The sequence below is a fragment of the Melospiza georgiana genome, chromosome 4, assembly GCF_028018845.1.
Source record: "Melospiza georgiana isolate bMelGeo1 chromosome 4, bMelGeo1.pri, whole genome shotgun sequence".
Classification (NCBI taxonomy): Eukaryota; Metazoa; Chordata; class Aves; order Passeriformes; family Passerellidae; genus Melospiza; species Melospiza georgiana.
In genome coordinates this window covers 4486497-4505021 of record NC_080433.1, presented here as the reverse complement: position 1 = coordinate 4505021, position 18525 = coordinate 4486497, and the positions used below count along the sequence as shown (strand labels likewise).

Here is an 18525-nt window from a genome sequence, read left to right as displayed (position 1 = left end):
TTTGGTGGGGGTTGAATCACCTGCCTTGGTAATTTGCTTTCACCAGTGGTTTTTTGGTGAAACAGCCATGGTTTTTGCAGGTTTTAATTGCAGCTCCAGCAGACATTCCCACCATGGTCCAGCTGATGGATATCAGACACTTGACATGCTCCTCATCTTTTTCAGTTCTGATATAACTGCTCACACACGTCCATTTCTTCTTTTAAATTGCCACAGGAGCTGCCTTAAAAACTGGGAGTGAGAAATCCACAGCAGAACACTCTCCTCCTTTCTATTTTACAACCATCATATCTAGTCTTCTAGAATATGCCTCCAGAGTAGTAAAAGTTGAAAAAATCCCATCTATTTTTACAATCTTATTACATCCTGCTTTGCCTGGCCTGTGGCTGTAAACTTCTTTCCTACTTTTAGTCACACATTTTGCAGAGCATTTGGCACAGTCCTCTCTTGTCATGCAGGGTTTGGAGGCTCCTCTAATAAAATAAGCAGGACCAGATCTCCCCATCAGATATTCTGGCCACACACCTTCCCTGCTGCCTGGCTTGGCTTTAGCATATCTTGTGTGAATAGCTGCTTCCCTCTGTGCCCATAACCCCAGCTCTGCTTTCTCTTTTTCAGTTCTCCTTTGACACCTCGTAATTCATCAGCATCTTGGAGTTTTACTGAAAAGCTCACTCTGGAGTTGTTTTTAATCTACTCCTAAAGGTGTATCCTGGGGTGTTGCTTGTCTGGTGTGGCTGGAAATACAGTTCTCATTTAGTCTCATGCAAGATCTGAGCATTGTGCCCTTCATTTCTGTGTGTTTTTACTCCACTTTGAGTTTACTGTGGTCACTCCTGCTAGAAGAAACTCTTCTGCTAACACAACCCAATTTAAAATGAGCTACTATTTCCTGCCCTGCATGTTAAAACTGGTACAGTTACCTTAGCTCAGTCCTCACTCAATAAATAGCCAGCACTATTACATGAAGGTGTCTGCACTTTGCATGCTCAGTTTTATTTTCTAGAGTTACTCCAGTCTCTTTCTCATGAGTATTTTCGCTTCAGTGTTTCCTCTGTTTCATTATCACAGATTTCTCCCTTTGGAAGTTTGAATATTTATGGAGTGAGATATAGTGTTAGTTATTAAAATATGCTGGAAATCAAGGGCTGAAATGGGTGGAAGATGGTGGAGATGTTTTTTTAGCATGGGTTGTGCTGCCTTGTGGGCTCATCCTTCTCTCTCTGTTGGTGAGCTGGAGGGAACCTTGAGGTGTGAAGCCTCTGGATGCTGTTTATTACCTTATTGTCTTCTCTCTTGTCATTACTTTTGCTGTTGCTCTTATGTGACTATTGTCACTAAGATCCTTTGTTGTGGTTTTCATCCAACCCCAGCTTCAGGCTGAAACAAGAGCAGGATGGAAGGGTCACCAGCAGATTCACAGAATTATTTAGGTTGTAAAAGATCTCTAAGATCTTTCATTCCAACTGTATCAAGATGGAACATTAAAACAGTGGGGAAAGGCTGAGGGAATGGGTTGGTGTACCATAAATCACTCATTGCTTTTTTTCAAAATTTTCCTTGTAGCTTGTCCTTGCTGCAGGATGAATTAGGAAGGCCAAGCCTGTTCCTCTGAGCCATGGAGACCAGGGCATCCTTCATTGCCAGCATGAGAGAGACCCAGCAGCTCTCCCCAGAGCAGGATCCCAGCCCAGCCAATGGTGATGGGGAGCACTTTGATTCAGGTGAGTCTGGGGTCCCAGTTGTGGGTGTCTCTGGGTCTGGATTGAAGGCACTTGAGATGGCAGTTCATGTTCAGACTCAGGTGTTTATTATTTCTTATCAGTAAAACAGTCTCACTACTGTGAGTTTTGCAGCTTTTCATTAGAAGGCACAAAATGGCCAACAATCTCTTGTTACAAGGGCTTTTAAGACTCAACTGTTCAATTAAGAGCTGACACCTGGATTATTTTCCCTTTTAACCCAATAACTGATCCCACAGAGCTGCAATGTGGACTTTTCTGCCCAATGACAAAATGCCACCCAAACCCATGGAGAAGGAGGAACAAGCAGCATGAAGAAGAAACCCAGGGTGACACCCTGTGCCCTCCATCTTGCTTCCATCCACAACACACTAAAAATCCCAAAACCTCAATTTCTCAGCAAGTGATACAGCTACACTGCTGTCTATAATGTATTGCACACTTTTGTGGATTCCAGTCCATCTTGAAGTCTGGGAAACTTTCTCCATGGATGAGGGTCAGAGTCAGTGCTGCCCTGGGGGTCAGGGCACCCCAGAGCAGACACAGGAATATTCCCTGTGCCCTGGGTTTGCACAGGTGAGCTGCCACACTCCTCACTGCTGCAGCTCCTTGCAGGTAGATCTGGGAGCCAGGGAGGTATTGGGAATGGTTGTACAGCTCCAAGCCCTTTTCTGGGTCTTAGGATTGGACTGTGTCCTGTGATTGATGGGCAATAAAAGTTTTTCCTCTTCTGGACCTCATTTGCAGTATCAGCTATTCAAAATTTAAACAAACAGCCATGGAAAACCTTTCCCAAGGCAGCATATTGTGTTCTCCCAGCTTCCCCTCCATTTTGTATCCTGTTGAAATTTCATGGTAAAGAGAGACAGAACAAACATTCAGAAAATATCCTGTTTCCACTTCTATCCAACAACGTCAAGAATACCCCCAACTCAATTACAAACACAGTCCAAACCTCCTTCTTAATCAGCCTAATCCCAATAACAATCTACATCCACTCCAGAACAGTGGATGTAGATAAATTTACAGCATTTGTCCTTTGTTTTGACCTTTCCCCTCATTTCCTTCACTATTTTTTGGAGTGCTTCAGGTGAGAGGGCTTCACAAACACTGAGGAGAGGAGAGCTGGTCCCATATTGTCCTTGTGCTCATGACTGGATGCTTTGTAATGCTCTGGGATGGGCTCCTGAAGGTGTCAGGATCTGCTGTGCTAAATTTGGGTGTTCTGTGGTAGATGCAGGAAAGTAAATGCTTCATTCTGGTGATTTTTGATGGAATCAGGTGCTTTAGCTTCCCACATCCAGCCAAAGCAGGAGGAGACTGTGTCATATGATGGAAAAGTACATTATGGCTAGACCTAACCTACTTTCTTTCTGAAGCCAAGCTTTTCCCTGCTTCTCCCTCAGCAGGTCAGAAATTTGGGCACTCAGCCTTCAGTTTCCTCACATCTTGTAGCAGCTCAGTGATTTTCCTATTTCCTTGGACACCAGATCCTTGGATTTCCAGAGTGGACACATCTGGGTTGGTCTGGTCCCTACTGGATCTATTTTTATCTACTTTTATCTACTTTTATCTATTTTTATCTATTTTTATCTATTTTTATCTATTTTTATCTATTTTTATCTATTTTTATCTATTTTTATCTATTTTGAGAGATAGGAATCTCTAAGGTGAGATTCAGTTGGCCAACCATAGACGTTTTTTTGGGAATGAGGAGAACTGGCCTGCAATGCCTAAATTTTGGTGGGGATAAGGATTTTGATGGCTTTCCCAAGGCTGTGCCAGAGGTTTGTGGTTGATCAGGTGTCTGTGTGTCTCCCCACACCTGTTGTGGGAGCATTTCAGTGCTCTGTTCACTCAAAAAGTCATGTATGTGTATCTAGGTGCTATAAATAAGATGTCTAAGCAATTTGCCTTAAATACTTTCTCCTACAGTGAAGCCTGAGGGGAAAAAAAATTAAAAAATCAGTGTTTCTGGTGCCAGAGGGTTTGGGTCTTTTATCCCTTTTCTTTTCCATAGCTGAACGTTCCACAGGGCTGTTAACAGCTGGAGCAGTTGCATTTTTATAATGTCAATGCATGAGCACTTTAAAGCCATTGAGAGGCTCTCAGATAATGACTTGTTGATTTTATTTGTCATCCTGGGCTTGTTTATACATCACCGTATTGTAAAGCAGCCAGCCTTGACTCTTTCATTAAGAAAAAGCTCTGGACCTAAGTGCCAATAATTGGAAAGGGAGCTGGTATGTAAAACAGGTTTGATGGCAGATTTATCACCTTTCAGGGTGTCCTGTGCTCCTCAGGAGTTGGGTTTTTTTGTGATAGATGAGGAAATTGGTGTGCAGCCCTGTGGGTGGTGCTGGGTCCTTTGGGCTGGTCCCATCCCTGTGTCTGCTCTGCCAGAATTCCAGCAGGGAACCAAGTCCATTGAAAAACCATTTTAGAAAACATACAGTCCCTTCAGAATCCCTTGTGGTGAAATGAAGCAAAATAAACCAGTGATGCTGTGATAAATGAGTACTCTGACATTATTTTTACAGACCTTGTAAAAGTAATTTCCTGATAAAGTCTGCAGATAAAGCATGGTGGAGGAGCCAGGCTGGTGATGTGTCAGAGAGGAATGAGCTGACAGCGAGGGAAGGCTGCAGCTCTCACTCTGCCTTGCCTCTGGGCCTTATAAAACCTCTTTATTTGGGTTTGGAAAGGAGAGATCTGGGTGGTATTTTGTTAAACAGGTGGTGGGGGGAGTTTTGCTGGGCAGGATGTGAAATAACCTTCCAGTGAGAGTCTCTGTGGCAGAGCAGGTCAGGTGTGATGGTGTTCACAGGGGTCTGAGGGTGAGGGAAGAGATGAGGATCTGACTCCATGTTTCAGGAGGCTGATTTATTATTTTATGATATATACTACATTACAACTATACTAAAAGAACAGAAGAAAGGATTTCATCAGAAGACTAGCTAAGAATAGAAAAAGAAAGAATGAATAACAAAGGTTTGTGTCTCGGACTCTCTGTCTGAGCCAGCTGGACTGTGATTGGCCATTAATTAGAAACAACATGGGCCAAAGATCCACTGTCGCAGACAACTTTTATAAAAAAAACCATTTCCTTAGGATTTTTCCTCCTGAGAAGCTGAGAGGCCTCAGGAACAAAGTGTAATCAATGATTATCTGCTGCTGTGGAGTGCAACAGGTGGATGGATCTTTGATTGCCCCATCTTGGATGTTTCTAATTAATGGCCAATCACAGTCAGCTGGCTCGGCTCTCTGTCCGAGCCACAAACCTTTGTTATCATTCTTTCCTATTCTTAGCTACCCTTCTGAGATGAAACCTTTTCTTCTATTCTTTTAGTATAGTTTTAATGTAATATATATCATAAAATAATAAATCAGCCTTCTGAAACATGGAGTCAGATCCTCATCTCTTCCCTCAACATAAGACCCCTGTGAACACGGTCACAATCCTCCTGTTGCATTCCACAGCAGCAGATAATCATTGTTTACATTTTTTTTTGTTCCTGAGGCCTCTCAGCTTCTCAGGAGGAAAAATCCTAAGGAAGGGATTTTTCATATTAACCCTGTGACAGTCGGGGTTAATAAGGTTGTGAAGGACTTGATGCATCCATAACGAGCATCTATTTATATTTGTTAACAGCCTTTTTCCAAATTCTGGAGAGGACTCTGACCTGCCTGGAGACTTTGCTCCTTGCAAGGTCTGGGGATGATGCAGTGAACTGACTGAAAACCTCTGTGGAATGAATCTTTGCTGTAAGGCTGCTGAGGAAGGCTGGAGAAAAGGAGATATATGCTAAAGGAGAGACTCACACAGGAATTTAGAGCAAAAACAGGAATAAAAACTGACAGTACACATATCTGAGGGAAAGGGAAATGCTCTGACATGGGAGTGCCTGACCAGGAGAGCAGAGAGCTGACCTGGAGGTCACAGAATCACAGAATTATTTAGGTTGGAAGAAACCTCCGAGAACTTTGGGTCCAGCCATTCCCCCTTGCACTGCCAAGAGCACACCCTGAGCCATGTCCCCAAGTGCCACATCCCTGTGAATTTTAAATCTGATGGTGACTCCACCACTGCCCTGGGCAGCCTGTTCCAGGTGTCCTGGCCATGTCCTGAGGCGGAGATGCCCTTGGGATTGTTGGAACAGCCCATCCCAACCCCACAGACACAGGTAGCAGGGAGAGATGAGACACAGGGGATCATGCTCTTCAAGTTTCCATGTCAGGTGCTTCTGACCTTTGGTGGGTTGTGCTCAGGGTAAAAAGTTGTTTTAGCAATTTTAAGCCTGGAATGGATAATCATATCTGCCCATCTCCTGATGGACTTGGTTTTAGAGGCTCAGCCTTTGCAATCTCTGCACACAGCTCTTCTCAGTAACATTAACTCTGCAGGGTTGCTGGCATGAAGGCTGAAAAATATCCCTGTTCATCTAAATTGCCTGCCTGCATGATACAGAATTGTTCCACCAAGCTCCTACCTTGTGGTTAAGTTGTGGCTTATCATTCAGTCAAGGTTGAACAAACCCCTCATTCTGGGTCAGATATCTCAAGCAGAGCCAGCTTCTGAGCCTGGAGGTTTTTGCAGTGATTGCAAAAAAACAAAACAAAGCCCATTCTTTATTCTGCCATGAATTTGTCTATTTTTGGGTTGTAATCATGCAGTTGGGTTATTTCTTGCTGTGTTGGAGAGTCATCTGGTAGCCTCTTTATCACTGGAGTAAAAGTTGGTTTGCATCTCCATATTTAAGAAGATGATTTGAGTTTAGGGCAAGGAGTCAGACTTGATGCAGCAGCATGCAAATGTTTAATAGTGTTGACAGCTCAGCTTTGAACTCCCAGACAGATCTTTACCCTCTCAAAAACTCTCTTTTCCCCTTTTTTCTCCCTCACCTACATGGGTTTGGTGCCACAGGCAGCAAATAAAAACTGTGTCTTCCCCTTTTAATAATGAGAAATTTCCCCTTGCACAACATCATTTTCTCTGGTTGTGGAAACTGGAGACCTGTAGCAATAATTGCAATAAATTAACCTAGCCTTTTTCTTCATAAAACTGTCTGGGGAGGGTTCTTAATTCAGTTTGTCATGAGTCACTTTAATTACATCATGGCCACGCTGATGAATGCTGGGGCAGGTAAAGGGTCTTGCAGAGTTTGCCTGATAAATGCTTATTGCAAAGAGCTCATTGCCAGACTGTAAATATTTTTGCTCTGGGGATGAAACTGGGCTTGCAAGATTGCTTGGGAACAAAATGAAAACAATCAGATTTGGCTGATTTTCTGGAAGTGAAAGAAGATTTATTTTTAATTATTGCTGGGCGAGTTTCAGAGATGGTTTTGCAGCCTTGGCTGTGCCTCAGTGTGGTTATAAAGGAAGAAAATAAAAAGTGGTCGTGTCCAGCCCTTGCTGTGGGGTGTGGATGGGGGAGAGGGGACACAGAGCCCCAAATGTGAAGGGGAGCAGGGATAAGAAGGCAGCAGGGGTCTGGTGAGGTTTGGGGAAAGCAGCTGTAGCTTGTAAAAGGGGTTTATCTGAGATTTATGGGGGCAGTGATGCTGAGGAAAGAGAAGAAGGGGTGGCACGAGTGAGAATGGGTCTCACTCACCCCAAGGGTTGGTGTTTGGTGTACACACAGCTCAGCCAACAGAAACATCCTGTAATTTATCCCTGGGACACCACCAGGGCTGGGGAGCACTGTGAGGGCACAAGGACATTGCACCAGTGAGGGTGGGCAGGCAGCCACATCCCTCACAGCCTGGGAGTCACCAAATGCAAAATAAAAGAGCCCAAGTGCCTCTTGCAGTGTGTGACAGCTTTGTGCCCCCACTGCCATGGAAGCAGAGTCATTTCTGGTCTCAGTGTTGGCTGCTAAAAGCCCAGAGTCTGCTGAATTCATAGCAAGGGCTGGTCAAAACACAGATCCTTAAAGCAGGCTTTCTGTTTTCCCTTCTGTTGATGTTTATACTGGTTGCTATTCTCACCCTGAACTCTTTGACACAACTTTTGCCTTCTTTGGCTGTGTTTTAGGCTGCTTTTCTTTCTCTCATTTTTTTTAATTTATTTTTTTTTTCTTCTCTTGAACAGATGAGGGCTCCAGCATTGAGGATGCAGACTTCAACTGGGACGAGTTCCTGGAGGAAACAGGAGCCAGTGCTGCTCCCCACACCTCTTTCAAACATGTATGTGCTCCCTCTGAGCCCTGGGGGTGTTGGACACGTTCCCTCTTTTGGTTTTCAGAGGCTCCCTGGAGAACTGAAAGTAAAATCTTCCCATTTTGGGGAGAAATTTTGTGGTTCAGCAAGTAGAGCAATCCTCAGCTGAGCAAGACCATATTATATTTGTCTTTATAAATAAAAGAGCCAATTAATACTGCCATTTCAATTGGAAATCTATCAGAGACAAGTGTACCTAGAGTTGTAATCCCTCTGGATTCAGCAGGCAATAAGGTTCTAAGAATCCTGTGGTAGTGGCTGGTCTGTGCTCTGCTCTGTGTTAGCACCAGCAGCATTTGAGGGCACCTCTGGAGATCACCTGGTCCAACCACCTTTGTCTCCAGGTAATTTTGTGGCTTGTTTTGTAGGGCTGAAAGAGCTGCAGGGATGAAAAACATCTCTTTTATCTAGTCTGGAAGACCAGTACACTCCTCTATTTCCTGTTTTGCTTTCATGTTAACAGCAGTTAACCCAGAGCATTGCAGGATGAAGGACCATAATTCTCTATACTGGAGATCTGCAGGGCAGTGCTTATTGTGGAGTTTATTCTTGATCCAGCAGCTGCTTGGAGAGAGCATCTTGTCCCAGATTTCTGCTCCAGGCTCAAAGTAGAAAGTTTTGTGCTTCATGAAGCCCTTAAGGATGTCTTCAGTTGGGAGGAGATGTCCAGCTCATCCTGCTGATCCTGCTGACTGCAGTGTCTCACAGCACCTCAGTCCTGGGATTGTCATTGTGGAACAGATTGGTGCTGGAACAGCCCTTAGTGACTGCTTCACAATCTGAAACTCAAAAATCTGGCCAAAAGCTGTAGGAGGAGATTGTATTATCTGTCTGTCTGATTCTCCTCTTGATGTGATTTCCAGTCACAAGTCTCTTGGTTCCAGAGTACCTTGCTGGTGTTACAGTGAGCACAGGGCTCGGAAAACCCCAAAAACCAGTAAATGAATCACTCTCTGCAGGCATCTGTGACGGTGTTCACAGGGGTCTTAGGATGAGGGAAGAGATGAGGATCTGACTCCATGTTTCAGAAGGCTGATTTATTATTTTATTATTATATTATATTAAAACTATACTAAAAGAATAGAAGAAAGGATTTCATCAGAAGGCTGGCTAAGAATAGAAAAAGAAAGAATGATAAAGGCTTGTGGCTTGGACAGAGTCTGAGCCAGCTGACAGTGATTGGCCATTAATTAGAAACAACCCCATGAGCCAATCACAGATGCACCTGTTGCATTCCACAGCAGCAGATGACCATTGTTTACATTTTGTTCCTGAGGCCTCTCAGCTTCTCGGGAGGAAAAATACTAAGGAAAGGATTTTTTATAAAAGATGTCTGTGACAGGCATCAGGCTGAGGTGCTTTGAGCTGCAGCTGCGATTCTGTACTGGGAGGAGGCCAGGAGATCCAGTTGGTACTGGGACATGGGCCAGTCTGTAGCCTGGATTATTTGGGAGGACTCTGAGCATCTCTGAGGTCCTGGTTTGGCACTGATTAAGCAGTGCATGTCACAGGTCACCCTCAGTGTCACACCATGTCCAAAGGTCCCTCTCAGTTGTTCTGTGCCTCTGGGCATTGGTTCTGCTGGAAGTGCCCACCCCAGGAAAGGCACAGGCAGTGCAGATGAGAAATGGGTTTGGCTGGGCAGCCCTGGGGTCAGAAGCTGGAGCTGGATGAGTGAGGGATTACTGCTGATGGACCAGAGGAGTGTTTTCTCAGCAGCTTGGCATCCCCACATCTGTGAAATCCTTGAGCAAGTAGACCATGTTATAGTTGTCTTTATAAATAAAAGAGTCATTTAAAACTGCCATTTCAATTGGAAATCCATCAGAGACAAGCTTACCTAGAGTTATAATCTCTCTGCATTCAGGAGCTGATAAGGTTCTAAGAAACCTGTGACAGCCTGTCATTAAATAACTCCTGAGGAGTGACAGCTTACATTTTGGATGGTTTTGTGAAGACAAGGCTGGCACCTGACCAGTGCACTGGCATCCACCTCTTCTTTATCAGCAACAGCTAGAGGCATCCCACTGGTGCTTGGGACACAGGTGGTGCTACAGCAGGCCCTGGTGTTCATCAGCAGTGTCCCAAAAGAGATGCACTGGCATCTGCAGTGTCCTAGGGCACATTACAGGTGTCCTGTCACTGCTGAGATGAGTGGAAGTGACATCTCCATCAGTGACCCAGACAATTTACTTCTGTCAGTGACAGGTCATACCTTGTTTTCCAAGGGGGAATTGGTTGAGGCTTGAGCTGCTGAGGATAGGTGCAGAGGAAATTCTCTCCTTGGTCTGCTTGGTACAGCATTCAACCCTTGATGCTTATCAAGCCCCTAGAGGTGCTTCAGTGTTGTGATGTGACTAAATATTGTAGTTGGGCTTAACTCCTGGAGGTGCTCCATGTGATGGTGTTCACAGGGGTCTTATGTCAAGGGAAGAGACGAGGATCTGACTCCATGTTTCAGAAGGCTGATTTATTATTTTATGATATATATTACATTAAAACTATACTAAAAGAATAGAAGAAAAGGTTTCATCAGAAGGCTAGCTAAGCTAAGAATAGAAAAAGAAAGAATGATAACAAAGGCAACTGTTCTAGACTCTGTCCAAGCCAGCTGACTGTGATTGGCCATTAATTAGAAACATCCAACACCGGCCAATCACAGATGCACCTGTTGCATTCCACAGCAGCAGATAATCATTGTTTACATTTTGTTCCTGAGGCCTCTCAGCTTCTCAGGAGGAAAAAAATCCTAAGGAAAGGATTTTCATAAAAGATGTCTGTGACAGCTCCATACCTGCCTTTCTGTGCCCTGTGATGTGCCTGGTGGAGCTGTGCAGTGGGAAATGAAGCTTCATTTGAGTTATGCTGGCTGTATCCAAGACATTGGGGACATTTAGGGGTTGGAGATGAGTGCCAGTCCTCTCTTGGATGATGTACACCTGAGGACACCACTCCTGCAGGTGGGAAATGAAGCTTCATTTGGGTTATGCTGGCTGTATCCAAGGCATTGGGGACATTTAGGGGTTGGAGATGAGTGCCAGTCCTCTCTTGGATGTTGTACACCTGAAGGTGCCACTTCAGAGCCTGCATGATGGGATCTGAGCCAGTGAAGTAGGACTGGAACTGCCCAGAGAGAAGGAGGAGGAGGTGGTTGGATGCACAACCAGCTCATGTCCTATCCCAGGGCTGCTCTTCAAGGGCAGCATTCCCAGGGGAGGAGAGGGGAGGTGAGGGGATCTCCCTGCCAAGCAGAAAAAGCTAACACCATTCCATTCTCCTTTTTGCAAGGTTGAAATCAGCCTTCAAAGCAGCTTCCAGCCAGGGATGAAGCTGGAGGTGGCCAACAAGGGCAGCCCAGACACGTACTGGGTGGCGACCATCATCACCACGTGCGGGCAGCTGCTGCTGCTGCGCTACTGCGGCTACGGCGACGACCGCAGGGCTGACTTCTGGTGTGACGTGATGACAGCAGACCTGCACCCCGTGGGCTGGTGCACGCAGAACAACAAGGTGCTGATGCCCCCAGAGGGTGAGTTCTGCCTACTCTGTTGGGGTCCTGCTCTGCTGTTGGGCTCCAGGTTTCTGGTTGGGCTGGGATTGCTGGGTTTGTGGGGTGTGCTGATGAAGGGAGGAGTGATGAGTCTGACTCGGTGATGAATCTGAGAACTCCACGTGCTCAGAAGGCTGATTTGTTATTTTATGATCTATGTTATATTAAAGAATACTAAACTATACTATACTAAAGAATGCAGAAAGGATACTTACACAATGCTAAAAAGATAATAATGAAAACTCCTGACTCTCTCCAGAGTCTCAACACAGCTTGGTACGGATTGGCCAAAGAGTGGAAACAATTAACATGAAACCAACAAAACAATCTCCAAACACATTCCACGTGAGCAAAACACAGGAGAAGCAAATGAGTTAATAATTGGTTTCGTTTTTCTCTTGGCACTGATTGGCCAAAGAGTCAAAACAACTCACATCAGAATCCAATGAAACAATCACCTGTGGGTAAACAATCTCCAAACACATTCCACATGAGCACAACACAGGAGAAGCAAATGAGATAATGATTGTTTTCCTTTTTCTCTGAGGCTTCTGAGCTTCCCAGGAGAGAAATCCTGTGGGAAGGGATTGTTCAGAGCTTGTGAATGCCACATGGGATGGGTACTGCAGGTCCTTGGCTGCTGTTGGGTGATGTGGGCAGAGTTGTATCCCCACAGGATTCAGTTTGCCACTCAGCTCCCAGCAAAGGAGTTTTTGCCTTAGTTGGTGACAACAGAAGGCACTTCCATGGGGAGATGTCTTTTTACTGCTGAACTGTAATGCTGTGATTTTCACTTCGCGGAGAAGTCCTGTTCTTGTGGAAAGGAGGGGTGAAATTCAAGAGTGAGAACAAACTAAAATAAGCAAGATCAGCTTGGGTGTAACCAAAATCAGAAGCTGACTTTGCACTCAAAACTGTTTTGCCCTGAAAATTTAAAACCTTCCATCGCCAGACTCTGTCAGCTTTTAATTCCAATTGTAGATCCATGTGATTAAAGATAGCAGAATTTGATTGTTATTGGTTAAGGCATGTCCTGATTGGCAGCTCTCAGATGCACAAAAGCTGAGTGGAAGTGTTGTGGATTTCTGAGTGGCCCATGTGGAGCAGTTTGTTAATAATACAATTTGATCCCTGGTGTATAAGAATATAAATATATATATATATTAATGTATATATAGGCTATGTGCATCAACAGCTTTGGTGTATCCCTGCTATTACATTTGCTCCAAGCAGAGGCATATTGTCAGTGTTGCTGCTAAGTATTCCTGCCATATATCCCATTTATTCTGCATCAAGGGAAGAAGAGATGAATATTCAGCCTCCAGCTTGTGCATACATTTAAGGAAAGTCTCATTTAAGGGCTCTGCTGCTGAAGTTATTCTTTCCCTTTTTGCTGTGTGGCCATTGCATGTGCCAGTTGTGTGCCACATGGGAATTCTCCTGGAGTGAGTGTTCCCTGCCTTCCTCCTGAAGTGAGCTGTACACACAGTCTTTGAATCAAAGCTGACATTCCTGCCTTGCATGTGCCCAACTGTGAGCTAAACTTGTCTTTTTTGTTCTGGTCTGTGTGTTTTAAATAAACACAAGATTGATTGCTTAAAAAAAAAAGAAGTCTTGAAGATAAATACGGCTGAGAAATCTCTTGGCTTGGTACCAGTAAATCAAGCTGATGTGAGGGGTGAGGTGTTTTATTTTATTGGCCTCTTAAACTGCATTTTATTATGTGGATTACAATCAGTGTTACCAGAAAGGTGTACAGTGCTACAGACCAAATCTCAAAAGTGAGGGTCAGGGGGGTAAGAGAATTTACTGAATGTCATAATAGAAAATAGCAATTCCCTTATAACCTGCGGCAACTGCTTTTCATGGATCAGCTGGAATTTGCCCTTTGGGTCGTGGCCACTCTGTGTGAATTGCCTTGCTTGACTGACTGCCAGTGTTCAGTGTGCCCTGCATCCCTTTTTCTCTGGTGGGTGATGTAACTGGACACCAGGGTGCTGAATGTGGGCAGCTGTCCTGTTAGTTTGGGGCTTTTTTTGTTTATTTTCTCATTCCCACTCCCATTTTCAGTGACTAAACTTTGTTGAATATGTCACAGTATAATTTTCAAAAAGAAGAAATTAAATGCATGGGTTGTTATCCAAAGGAGATTTAATCATTTACGAGCTTGGCTCATTTTGGAATGAGGCATCTAAAATGCCCAGGAGGATCTCAGCCTTCAGGAACTTAAAGAATCATAGGACCTATGCATTGATAAAAGAGAAACTGATGTTTTCTATGAAACTATGTTCTCTATGTAGAGATTTTTTTAAACCTCTGTATTTTGTTGTCAGACTTTTGGGAGAAACAAAAACCAGCTTTAAATTGCACGGACCCAGTTGTGAAGGCATCAATTCTGTATATCTTCATCACAGTGGCTCTATCTGTTGGCTACAGCATGGCTGGGGCTGGTTGTGTGTCATTAGGCTGTGATTTTAATCAGGAGCTGAAGGCCTTGGTTAAAGAGCAGAGTTGCCAAAATAGACTTGTTTAACAGCCAGGATGGCAGCACTGGGACAATGCTTCGTTTCTGCTCGTGAGTCAGGTTGGACTGATGGGTGCTCATCTAGTAAATGTGCTGCCAGACAAGAATGGTGGAGTGATGGGACAAAGAATTTCATTAGATGGGAGAGAGATGCAACAAAATGGGCTGGTTCAGTTCAGCAGATCAATAGAACTTGATTTAAAGTCCAGCACACACAGAGCTTTTAAGAGGCGGCTGCCAAATAATTGTAGTTTATGATCCAAATCGAAGGAAGTTGATTAATTTGCAGACTGCTGCTCTGTTATTTATGGGGTGACATTAGTTACATCATGGTGCCTGTGGCCTGTGAGTAAAATGTCAAGTCATGTTCTGTCCTCCTGTGACGTGATGGTGCAGTCACCAGACCAGGAACACCTGAGGTGACAATAAAATGTCTTGGTTTATGGCAGGATGATGTGAGTGCATGTGTGCCTGTGAGCTTCATGCTCCAACCCCCTCCTACACAGGAAATCAAAGGAGTAAAATTGTAGTTACTTCAAGCTCTGCCATTAATTATATTTTTCTCATTACAAATCGGTGTGTAATTTGAATTGCAAACTCAACTATCCTGGCAGAATAGATCTGTTTACCATTCAAAGCAAAATGAAAATTATTTAAATTAGTTAATATAGAACTCATTTGAATGAATTGGATGTTTATTCATGAACTAGCTGAGGCAAGTGTGAAGCTGTCCTTATGGTCTGTAGCTTTGGCACTGATCAGCTCTAATGTCACGTCCTGGGACAGAGATTTCTTCTTTATTGCATATTAACTGTGGTGTAAGCAGTGGGTAACTACAGCCTGATGTAGCTGAGTGTGAAATTTTCATCCTTCCTGACAAGGCCCTTCAGCACTTGTAATTCATGTGAGGAAGGGCAGCCTACTTCAGAGTTCCCTGGCAGTGGCAGGGCCCTGGTGGCGTGGGAGCCTTTGTTTCCTGCTCTATAAGGCTGGGATGTAAGGTAGATTTTCCATCAATTAGTTAAAATTTCCCCATTTTATCAACCTGAATGGTAGCAGGGATAGAATTTGTCCCCTCCTATATCATACCCAAAACTCTTCCTCCTCTAAGTGCAGTTTGTTGCCTTCCTCATCCCTTGGACTGAGCATCCTTCATCCCTTTTACCCACTGGGCATTAAAAATTGAAGCCTAACTAAACTTTGTTGATTACTGAAAGGAAAAGAGGTGTCCTTTAGCCTGGTTATTTCCATGTGTGTCTTCCTCTGCTGGTGACAGTTGAGTTCATGGCCACATCCACCATCGGGCGTGGAGAACCTGACAAGTGTAGTAGCTAAATTATGCATTGTGAAAGAGCAGGGATGTCCTGTGATTGACACTCAGGGGGTTTTTGTGCAGCTTGCAGATTTCCAGCTGAGCTGACAGAGCCCAGGCTCCCCTGGCACTGTTGTAATGCATCCTGGAATGAGCTAAAGACACCGGATGAGGGAATTGCTTTGTGCACTTGGAATTGCAGCAGTGGCTCTGCTTTGATGCTATTGACAGATGGAAATTCAAACAGGGCATTTCTGTGGGCGGATCTGTGAGCTGGGGTCTGTGGAGATGGGAAGCAACACAACAGGGGGAGAACCAGGTCTATATTTTGATTTTGTGGTGGGCTGGTGCAAAAGTGGGGAAACCTCTGTACCTGGGCTTGGTGACCAAGAAGATCAATCCCACTGTGATTCTGTGTGGGAAAGCAGCTTTCACTTCCCTGTTGCATCAAGGAGGATTAAAGTTCAGAAGTCTGATCCTGAGTTAAAATAAGCTTCTCTTTCATGGTGCTGAGCTTGACAAAGTTTAATCATCGAACATACCATTAAGTTGGGGTAGAGTTAAAGCATTTTGCCTGCCCAGGCTTTCTGTGAAGGCAAACAGCATCATTTGGTCAGTATTTGAGACAGGTTTTCATGTGGCTCTCAGGTGAGATTCACTCCTATCCCAGATGTAGGCCAAAGAAAGGAAATTTCACTGTGATTCCAAGTGCTGGGTCAGATTCTGGGCAGGATATGGTGGAAAAGGGAGATAAAATTTGTGCCAGGGCATATTGAGTTACCTTCAAATAACATCTTACTGCTTTTTTTTTGTTTGGTTGGTTTTGTATATTATCACGTGAATCTATCCCAGAGCAAAATCCTGCTCTTTGAGGTCAGCAGTGTAAAGGAGGGGAGAAATGGATCTGGTTGGACTTGGTGAAATTTACTGCAGGGTGATTCTGAATGGCCACAAGATGGTCTGCTGTGTTGCAGGTGTGGGTTTGATGGCACTCCAAGGCACACAGAAGGCTTTTTTTGCGGTCCATACCCTTGGCTTTCAGCATCATTTTTGGAGCTGCCTTGCTGAATGCAAAGCTTGTCCACAGGTTCTCAAAAGAGGGACACAGACATCACAGAAGAGGTTTCTGACATTGGATGAGGGTGTTCAGAGATTCCCTTTCAGAAAATACAATCATGGATCATGGATATAGTTGGGTTGTTTTTTTTTTTTTTGTTTTGTTTTTTTTTTAATGAAGTTATCTTCCCCCTGGTTTTATCCCAGAGGAAGTAAAAATTAAATTGTACTTGCAGGTAGAGAGATCAGATGGGCAAGGTGGACTTCTCCTTTTGCTTTTTGACTGGTATGGAGAGCAGATCTGGCCCTGGTTTAGCTCTTTCACCTGAAATATCACTTCCTAAGAGCTTGAGGCTGGAGAAAATAAGTAGGCATTCACTGAGCTTATGCTGTTTTACATCAGCTAAGAACTGGGCCCTCGAGCCAAGTAAAATGAAACTCGGAAATCTTCTTTGGCAGGTTGCACTCTCAAAGCCTGTGGATGTTTCTAAAGCAGCATACAGGGCTGGTTCTTAAAATCTCTGCCTGATCTTTATCCTATTATTCCATCAAAACTGAGTTTAGACTAGCCTAATGTAAATAGATGGCAGGATTTCTTTATTTTAAACGCTGCAAATGACTCTTAGTGCAGTGTTTTATGTGTGCTTTTCAAGTCGACTTTAGCAGACTATTAATTATGCAGGGATGACGTTAGCATAAATAACTAGTCAGCAAATAAATGTCAATTAAATATTCTATTAGCATAGTAGGCAGCTTTATGCATTGGCATAGAACATTTAGCAGATCATACTTAACGAGCACATAAAAAAAATGGATTTTTTTTTTCCTCCCTAAGCTCTCCTGATGACGGCAAAGGGGAGGAGAGGAGGTAAAAATGCTGGGTTTGCCTGAAATACGCTGTAGTAGGAGTCAGGTCAGTTGGCTCTGGTGTATCTTGGGAGTTTCCAGGAGCTGGAATTCATTGGAGCATGTCATGGCTTGGCATTTCCTCCCAGCCCCTCGTAGCCCCTTGCAGACTTGCTCCTGAGAAAAGCATATTTTCATCAGAGCACCCTCAGTAGCTTTTCCTTCCCTTCCTTGGCATGAGTCAGATCCCTCAGCCTGGGATGTGAAAATTCAAGAGTCTCCTCGTGTCTTGAGTGGCATCAGGATAACGTTGTCTTGATGGGGAAAATGTTCTTTTCACTGTTGTGTGAAACTGTAAATCTTTTTCCTGTGCTGCTGGCTTTAGTTACTTTCAGAAGACTTAGTATTGCCAAGAGACGCCCTTGGTAAACTGGGCATAACAGCCCCCCATGTGTGTTTTGGGAATGTAATTAATTGTTGAGCTACTGTGTAAATGTGGCACAACCTTGCCGCTTTGCAAGAAGTTTGAGCTGTAGACTTTATCAGAATGCGGAGGGTTTTGATCATCTCCAGCTCTGCTGGGCTTGAGGTCAACATTTTTTGTTTTGATTTTCCTTTTAATATAATTTTTCTGGTCCATAGCTGCAGAGAGCCTTGCAGGGATGAGGTGCTGGCAGGTTTATTAGGAGGAGTGGGGAGTAAATGAATTATCCTGATATTTTAATTGTGAAACTCAGACAAAAAAAAAACCACTTCCTGAGTGGGAAATGCAGGGTGTGCACTGCTGTGGCTCTGTGAGTGATGGAGAAAATTGAGGAGGAAAAACAGTGTTTGGTTCAACACGAGTCTTTTTGTTTAAAAGTGATTTGGGAGTGCAGTAGAAGTTTAGGGAGTGCAGTAGAAGTGTTCTTTAGCAATGTGGACAAGACTTCCAGCCTTGGCTCTACAGGGCTGTGGCTCAGGTAGTGAACTTGGGGCACTCTCAGCTCTCTGCTCAGGGGAAAGTTTTCTTCCCTGAGGCCGAGTCTCATCACCTGGGGTCACTCTTCCTGCTTCTCTTCAGTATCTGGTGGAACTGGCTTAGAAAAGTTCCTTGTTCCCCTTCATGAAACCATAAACTCAAAACCTCTACTTTGTACTTGCCCATATTTTCCTTCAGGGAAAAGTTAGTGTTTTTCCACTCAAAAACATCAGGATGGCCGTCTCTGGGTTTAAACACCCAAAAACCTGTCTTTGAGTTGAGTTGCAGCACCCCAAAAGTGGGTGCTGGTCCC

At 44.1% G+C, this 18525-nt stretch overlaps 1 protein-coding gene across 4 annotated transcripts in view; it reads left to right on the top strand.

Moving 5' to 3' along the window:
- The window catches only part of SFMBT2 (Scm like with four mbt domains 2), a 118043-nt gene that overhangs the window by 13082 nt on the left and 86436 nt on the right, over positions 1–18525 (top strand). For 3 of the 4 annotated variants that reach the window (XM_058022112.1, XM_058022109.1, XM_058022111.1), the window contains exons 2-4: positions 1567–1724; positions 7836–7930; positions 11252–11492. In XM_058022112.1, coding sequence (XP_057878095.1) covers positions 1619–1724; positions 7836–7930; positions 11252–11492 — 442 coding nt within the window. In that variant the 5' untranslated portion in view covers positions 1567–1618. Of the gene's footprint in view, positions 1–686; positions 706–1566; positions 1725–7835; positions 7931–11251; positions 11493–18525 lie in introns of those variants that run through there. The other variant, XM_058022113.1, reaches the window with a different exon arrangement.